Genomic DNA, 8,667 nt, shown 5'->3' with positions numbered 1-8,667 from the left:
GGGAAAGAAAACTATGATTATTCATTATTTGTCTATTGTGTGCCTGGCTCTGCCCCAGGGGACTTGTGATTATTAGGGGGAACTCGGAGGGGAAAACAGGGTGATGGAGCATAGTAAAGGAGCCAAATGGGGGCATAGGAAACTGAGAAGAAGGCTGGAGGGAATGAAAGGCTAACATGGGTGGAGCCCAGCTCACCGTGGGTGCTTCCATCAGAACGAGACAACTAGGCTGTGGCTGGATCACAAGAGGCCATTTCTAACTCTGGGGCATTCCCAGTCTGGGGAACTCTGTGAGACTGGCTTGGGACCAATTATCCCAGCATAAGCCAAGCTGCAACACAGAGCTAGAGCCACTCCCTGCTCTTGGCCTGCTGTCCCCTGCCATCCCCCATCCACCCCACAAGGCTCTACCCTGTAGCCCCAGAAAGGGTCAGGCAGCTGCTCTAACTATTCCTGTAGGTGGGCCTCAGCATGGAAACAATGTGGAACTGTGGAAAGCCCAGAAGACTCTGTGGGAGATAAATGAGGATTGGAACAGAACTCTTTTTGGTCAAAATGAAGTGTTTTGCCTCAGTGCCGAGGGGTGGGGGCCCAGCTTGGGAATGTTAACCTTTCTCCAGCCAAGTCTGCTGGCAAAGGAGAAGAGTGGCCACCTCCAGAAGGGGCCCTGCCCCTCAGGCCAGGGACCTATGACAGCACAGGCAGGGCACAGGAGCCTCTCTGGCGCTGAATCCCTGCATGGAGTTTCTGGGTTCCCTCTTGCCCTCTCCCCACCCTGCAAAAGTCCAGGGGCGGTTGCCCATTGACCATCCATCTCCCCCTGGCCTTAGAGTGCAGGCGGAGGTCTGTGGGGACAAGGCTCTCCCTCTTCTCTCATTTTCACTGTGGGCTTGGGTCAGTCTTCTGCTGCCCACCTTCCCAACCACAGCTCTGTCCCCAGGTGTGCCACACATATCTCTCACTGCCTCTGAGGACACTTACGTAGTCAAGGACAAGGCTTATCACCAAGCTCATTGTCCTTCCAGACCTTGGGGAAATTGCTTACCAGAGGTTTGTCACCAAAGCAGTCTGATCCTTTCCTTCACCTCAGGGGGTGGGGGTGGAGGCAGAGTGAGTCCTTTGTGTCTTCCAGGGAAAGGGAACATAAATCAACAGAAGCTCCCCTCTTCGTGCCCCTCCTCAGCACCATGGAATGCTCAGTCCCACTCTCACCATCCTTGCCAGTCTGGGAGGGCCCTCCTGGCCCCGGTGTGGCGGGCCCAGTTGGGAGTGAGCCGGAATTCCCCAGGGACAAAGCCCTGATTCACCGTCTGGAGTCCTGACATAGCCGCCCCCTCTGGATTCCTGGGGGGTCAGTAAACAAACAGGGTGACAGATCCCGCCTCCTGGCCTGGCTCAGCTTTGCCCACCCTCCCTGAGGGAGCCTGCTCAGAGCTTGTTGGGACTCTGCCTTTAGCTCACCAGGCACTGGGTCCAGATTTGTGTGGAGGGATCATCATGGAGCTGTCCAGTCCTGCAACGGGGTCCCCAGGAGGCACAGGTAGGGTCCGTTCCCAGGGACGCAAGGCAACTGAACTCAGAGCTTTGCCCCAGAGCTTGGCTGCTCTCCCGCTTCTCCTTCCGTGTGTGGCTGCGAGATGTGGGTTCTTTTTTAAATCTTGAATATTTTTTATTCTATAGATTGGGCATCATTAATTTTATCAACAGATATTTATTAAGCATCTACTATGTGTTAAGCACTTCGAGCCGTGGTTTGAATGGGATGATTGGTTTCCCAACTTCCTGAGAGTCTTGTGCGGGAAGGAGGTATGGTTTGGGGGCAAGGGGAGACAAGAGGAAGTTCAGCCACCAGGACCGTGTGTTTTCTACAGGAGGTGAGGAGATAGACAGGCAGGCAGGCAGGTGGGTTTCCCGAGGCTGAGATTTCCTCTCCACACTCCCCTGCTCTCCACCCCCTTCTGCCCCTGGCTGCGCAGGTTTGGCACTGCGTTGAAGGTAGCTAACTCCTGAAGGGCTACATGGCACAACCCACACTCCCCCAAACCCCACAATACCCTACAGGGTGAGCAAGTGATGGGCTCTGAACTTGACGGCCCAAGGCGAGACTTTGGCAGGCTCCACGGCTGGTCCTCTTAGCTGTCGACTCTGGTCAGAGTCCTTTGGAGATCAGGACCCAAAATGCTGCTTTAGCCCTTTCTCAACCCATGGAAGATGAACAGTGCTCTTTAGGACTCTTTCCAGCCTTCCTGACTGTGGCGGAAAATGTCAGCGGGGAAGAGGAAGAGGGGGCACCAAGGCCTAGATTCACTTGGAAGTAGGACATCATCTACTACTGATGGCTCTCTCTGGCGGCTCTCTCTGTCTCTTTCTCTTTCTCTGCAGATTTGTGGGACAGCCCTTCAGTTTTCTTTTCTAGAAGGTTGGCTAAACTCTGGGACACTGAAGTAAGAGCTGCTGCTCACCTTGAATGTCATGGTTGCCTGTGTTTGGGCAATTCTGAGCAGCTCTTATCTAACACAAATACGTCTAGGGTCCCATCTGGGCAGTAATCCTGGCACAATTTGCAATAATAAGAGTGATAATGATAGGAGTCAGCAGTTAAAAGTGACCGACCTGTACCAAGAGAGGACCTTGCCATGAACAGAGCCATGGAGTCATCCTTCCTCTCAACCCCCACCCCTGAACACACCCCAGAACCAGCCCTTCTCTCCCTCTGTTCACACTTGTCCCACACTTGGCTTGGTGCAGACCAGGGTGTGGCACACTCCAGGGCTCACAGAGGTGTCTGTGTTTCTGTCCAGGTTAGAGCTGCTGCCACCACCCCTGCGCCTCCTCATGATGGTGCTGGGGTACCCTACCTAAGCCCAAAGCTATTCAACGGGTTTGTTGGTGCCGCTGGACCCCTGGAACAACCAGCCATGAATCTGTGTTGGAATGAAATCAAAAAGAAGTCGCATAGCCTCCGGTAAGGCCTGGCCCCTCGAAACAGGGGCTTTAGGGAGTTGTCTGGGAAGGTGTTGGGCTCCTCTTGCTGCTGTAGCTCATCATCCTCTTCTCAGCCTTCTCATCAGGCTCACCTTCTGTTTCTCCTCCTTTTCCTTCTCTGGCACTGGGGGAAGAACACTGGGTCAGAAGTCAGGAGACTTGGATTTGAACCTCAGTCTTGAATAGCTGTGTCACCTTGCGTAATTGGTTTGAATAATCTCTGAATTTTAGCTTCCACTTGTTTGTATTTTTTTAAGGAAAAAAAAATGAGTAGAAGAATAATAGATGTCCTATCTCCCAGTGTTGTTGTGAGGACTCAAATAAGATATGAAAATGCTTTCTGAACTTAAATGTATAAGTTCAGATGTATAAATGGAGGATATGATTACTACCTCCCCCTCTTCCTCTCATAACTGTCCTCCATCTTGGTAGATCTCATCTACTCTCTTTCCCATCTTTTTATCCCTCTATTCCTGTCTATTGCTTATCATCCACCCATGCCTCCCCAAACTAAGGGCGAGAGCCTGCAGGCAATTTCTGTATCAGTTGTTCCTCTTTCCTCTACCCTTCTCTATAACCCCTGCCACCCCCACCCCCCCCACACACTTTTCCTCTCTACTTCCTATCATCAAAAACCAAGCTCCTGGCTTCTGGTGGGTTCTGGCAGGGATGAAGAGTGTGGAGAAGTTGAAAGAATGCAGGCTCTGGAATCAGACAAACCTGAGTTCAAATCATCACTGTCACTTAACTGTGTGACCTTGGACAAATTACTTAACCTCTCTGGGTAATAGCAGTGCCTACCTCACGAGGTTGCTCTGAGAATTAGTGGAAGCAAAAATGTAGCTAAAAGGCTTGGCCCAGATGGTAGGGACGCAATGACTAGTTAGCACTGTCGGCTGAGGGGAATGGGCTCGATGGGTGCACACAGCCTGGGCTGGCCTCTGGCTTCCTACCACTTGGACCTCAGCTCATGGCTCATTTGCGGGGGAAGGCAAGCAGAGGTGATTATGCGGTACCCATTTTCCTCCTTCCATATGTCAGACTTCTAGCCTATGTTGTCCTCATCCTTTGGGACCCCTGGGCTGCTTGTATTTGTATGCAGCCTCACACACGTGCGTGCCCAAACTCAGCCACCTGACGTGCCCTTTCCACCTACTGCATCCGCTTCTGCTCAGAAGGCAGCCTCCAAGAAGCCTCTGAGGATGAGCAGTTTGGCATGACTTGAGGTCCTCTAGGACAAGAGGGCAACCAGACAGCTGTCACCTCTAATGGCCTTGCTCAGTTCGCTACCCTTCCCAGCGTGATGCTGGACACTCGACTGAATTAGCTGACGTCTGCCAAGTGTTTTGGTACTGTACTCCCTCTGGAGGTGCCTTGGGAGCCTTTGTGGGTGGGTCAGAGGGAGGGCTCCGGACCTCCTCCCACTTCGACCAGAGCAGCACCTCTTTCATCTGTTTATATATTAAGGTTCCACATATGTATTTGTTGGGGAAAAATGTTTTGCAACAAGAGGATTGAAAATCACTGGTCTTACCATTGTGTGCAGCGCCCGCCTAGAGGCCTTCTCAGATCACAGTGGAAAGCTTCAGCTCCCTCTCCAAGAGATTATTGACTGGCTCAGCCAAAAGGATGAGGAATTGTCAGCTCAGCTGCCCCTACAAGGGGATGTGGCCCTGGTGCAACAGGAGAAGGAGACGCACGCGGTAGGTTAGAGTTACAGAGGCCATGGTGTGTAGCCTCTCCATCGGGAAGGGATCTCTTCTGCAACACCCTGACTGATGGATGCCCAGTCTCTGCTTAGATGCTTAAAGTCACAGGAAGCTGTGTACAGTCCTACCGGTCTGTGGATAATACTCCAGAGAATAAGTCAAATCTTTCCCTTCTATTCTTCCCATCAAATATTGACCTCCCTTAAAATTCTGCGCTGATTTGTAATGGGGACATGGGAAAATGAACATAATATAATATTAAGTGAAAAAACACAGGATACAAAACTATATATAGGTGGATCTCAACTGTATAAAAGTCGATATAGATATGTATGTATGTATACACATGTATACAAACAGAAGAAGAAACTGTATCAAAATCTTCACAATGGTTAAATCCAAGTGATGAAATCAGAGTTCTTTTTAACTTTCTTCTTCATACTTTTCTGAGATTTCTAAGATTTCTGTGACATATATTACCTCTATAATCAGAAAATAACAACATGCTTCTTAAAATGAATCCAGAATGCACCAGAAGGAATGATAATTATGTGATGTGACAGAGGTGTTATCTAATGGCAATCATATTACATAAATGTTTGAAATCAGTATATTGTGCACCTTAAACTTATGCAATGTTATATATCATTTATATCTCAATTTAAAAGATGAATACAGAACGGAATACCATACAACAAGAAAATAAACTATAAATGTGTGCCACAGCGTGGATACATCTTAAAGACAATATGCTGAGTGAAAAAAGAGCCAAATACAAACAAGGGCACACATTGTATGATTCCATTTATATAAAGTTCAAAAATGGGCAAAATTAATCGGTGGTGTTACAAGTCAAGACAGTGGTTACCTTGGGGGAAGGGGGAATGAGAGAGTGACCAGAAGGGGTCATGAGGGAGCCTTCCAGGATGCTGGTGGAGTTCTGTTTCTTTATCTCAGTACTGGTTACAGAGATTGAATCACTTTATGGAAATTCATTGAGCTGTACACTTTTGATTTGTATACTCTTATTAGTATATATTTCAACAAAAAAACTAATTAAAATTTTAATATAAATCTTGCCCATCCTGGCTTTGATTTCTCTAAGCCCCTCACAGAGGACTTTCTGAGTCTTCCAGAAAACCAAGATTCCCAGAACCAAATCCCCACATTTCACTCTACCTTGTGGCATAGACAGACCCATTTCAGAGTAAATAGACCTTCCAGTGTCAGAGTTATTCTTCTGCCTAAGGAGAAGACTGCTCCTCTTTAGTCTGAGTAGCCCAAAGATACAGGATAACACCAAAGGATCAAGCTGCACTGAGGAGAAGAAAGATTGTCAATTGCAGGATGGATTTCAAAGCAATTGAAAGACTTTCCTTCCCCTTTTACCATGTTGCTAACTTCACAGGCCTTTATGGAAGATGTCAAGTCTCGGGGCCCCTATATCTACTCTGTGTTGGAGTCAGCTCAGGCCTTCCTGTCCCAGCACCCATTTGATGAATTAGAGGAGCCTCGCTCTGAGAGCAAAGGTGGGTGATCTTCCCCTCTTTCATCTTCTTCTTGAGCTGTGAACCATTAAACACCTTCCTGCCCTCCCCAAACTCATTTTCTCAACTGTTACCTAGGAGGATAATTTTCTCCTGGGAGTCCAAAGTTGGGAAGAAGCCTGATTCACACTATAAGATAAAGCAAAGAGAACAGAGCCTGGAGCAGGGGAGATGAGCGTGTGGCCTAAAGCTGTATGTAGCTCTCTGGAGCATCATGTGTGGCCATTTAATAAGGCATGAAAAAGAAAAAAAAAGACTCAAATGCATTAAACTAACTCAGTAAGTAAAAGTAGTAGTATGTCCTTTAAAAGCATACTGCTTTATTACAACATAGAGAGGCATGTGGCACTGCTATAATCAACCAGAAAATTTTTTAAAAAAACCTTCAAAAAATTCTAAAAGGTTTGGTGATTGCATTTGAAAAGAAAAATGATCGTGGTTCTTTAATTCCGACCCTGGTGAGTTCTGGCCCCCTTTCATCAATAGAGCTGGTCACTGTAGGTCTAGGTTTAAATAAGGCAGCAGGGTGGGATCCGTGGTGCTCAGGTCTGAGTGGTGGCCCAGCATGCCCTCTTCTCCAGAAAGAGGCTTCAACCCTCTGAGATTGGTTATGTATAGCCTGAAAGGACCCTTTGTTAATGCAGCCCTTTGTCAATGCTGTTGACCCTCTCAGTTTACCTTGAGCCCCTCCTACTGAGTACTAACTAGTACTCAATTTACTGTCCAATGGGCCTCAGAGACAAGAGAGCAGGACAATTCCAATTAGTCTGGAGTTTGGGGGCTCTGAATCTACTTCTGAGGGGAGGTCTGAGGGAGGAAGAGGAAACTTACAATTTAGGAGCCTAGGTGGAAAGGCTGGGCAAATTATACTAACCTCTCCTTTGTTGGGTCTTCATAAAATACCTCCCTTTTTCGGAAGGAAGTGGGCAGCAGACACTAATGCAAAATCACATTCCAAGGTCATGCGAATAGGACTCAATGATTTGTCTCACTACACGTCTTAAATATTTTACTCACTCTTTACCTTGCCCATTTTTTAAGAATATGAGGAAATCCTCATGATATAGTAAGTGGAAAACACCAGTATGGTCTCTTGACTGTGGTGGTGGGTCCATGAACCTACACATGTGATAAAATCACATAGAGCAAAACACACACACACACAGAGAGAGAGAGAGAGAGAGAGAGAGAGAGAGAGAGAGAGAGAAATGAGTACAAGTACAAGTAAAATTGGGGAGCTCTGAACAAAACTGGTGGATTATGTCAATGTCAATATCCTGGTTGTGATATTATACTATAGTTTTGCAAGATATTACTATTTGGGGAAACTTGCTAAAGGGTACATGAGATCTCTGTATTCTTTCTTTCTTTCTTTCTTTCTTTTTTTAAAAAAGAATTTAGGCAGGAGCTGGAAGTGATGTGAGACCACAGGAAAGCTTTATTTATTTAAATTTATTTTTGGCTGCGTTGGGTCTTTGTTGCTGCGTGCAGGCTTTCTCTAGCTGTGGCAAGCGGGGGCTACTCTTCGTTGCGGTGCGCAGGCTCTAGGCACGTGGGCTTCAGTAGTTGTGTCCCGCAGGCTCTAGAGTGCAGGCTCAGTAGTTGTGGTGCACGGGCTTAGTTGATCCGTGGCATGTGGGATCTTCCTGCACCAGGGATCAAACCCATGTACCCTGCATTGGCAGGTGGATTCTTAACCACTGTGCCACCAAGGAAGTCCCTCTGTATTATTTCTTATAATTGCATGTGAATCTACAATGAACTCAAAATAAAAATTTTAATTTTTTAAAAAGCTGTATCTTCAAAAGGAGCTCAACTATGAAAACATGCATTTGTGTGTGTATGAATATATATACACACGTACATGCACACACACACACATTTTACAAAGGGCTCTCTGTCTCTGTCTTTCCATGGCTATCCTTGCCTGGCTGGCCTGACCTGACTTCGTGCGTGCCCTTGCAGATACCTCTCCCAGACAGCGGATCCAGAATCTTAGCCGCTTTGTGTGGAAGCAGGCAACGGTGGCCAGTGAACTATGGGAGAAGCTGACAGCCCGCTGTGTGGACCAGCACCGCCACATTGAGCGCACTCTGGAGCAGCTGTTGGAGATCCAAGGGGCAATGGAAGAATTAAGCGCGACTTTGACTCAGGCTGAGGGAGTCCGAGCCACTTGGGAGCCCATTGGGGATCTCTTCATTGATTCACTTCCTGAGCACATCCAGGCTCTTAAGGTATGCAGGCCCCCTCCCATGGCTACAGTCCACCCCGGGACCAGATGTTCCTCCCAGACCCTGACAGTGTTCCTGCTGCTGAGACTCCATTGTTGCCCTGAACTTCAATAGAGTCTGTCCCAGTTTCTGTGCTAGATTTGGGGGCTGGTTTAGCTGAAGTCTCCTCTGTCCTTCTACTGGCTTTTCTTTTCC

General features: G+C 47.7%; 1 protein-coding gene across 1 annotated transcript in view; it reads left to right on the top strand.

Annotated features, from left to right (window-relative positions):
* The window catches only part of DRP2 (dystrophin related protein 2), a 28,236-nt gene that overhangs the window by 2,008 nt on the left and 17,561 nt on the right, over positions 1–8,667 (top strand). Inside the window, exons 2-5 of the mRNA XM_007467956.1 lie at positions 2,802–2,965; positions 4,532–4,688; positions 6,103–6,223; positions 8,207–8,475. Coding sequence (XP_007468018.1) covers positions 2,802–2,965; positions 4,532–4,688; positions 6,103–6,223; positions 8,207–8,475 — 711 coding nt within the window. The remainder of the gene's footprint in view (positions 1–2,801; positions 2,966–4,531; positions 4,689–6,102; positions 6,224–8,206; positions 8,476–8,667) is intronic.

The sequence above is a fragment of the Lipotes vexillifer genome, unplaced genomic scaffold (genome assembly GCF_000442215.2).
Source record: "Lipotes vexillifer unplaced genomic scaffold, Lipotes_vexillifer_v1.1 scaffold152, whole genome shotgun sequence".
Lineage (NCBI taxonomy): Eukaryota > Metazoa > Chordata > Mammalia > Artiodactyla > Lipotidae > Lipotes > Lipotes vexillifer.
Note: the sequence above shows the minus strand (reverse complement) of the source record. Positions and strands in the feature narration are given on the sequence as shown.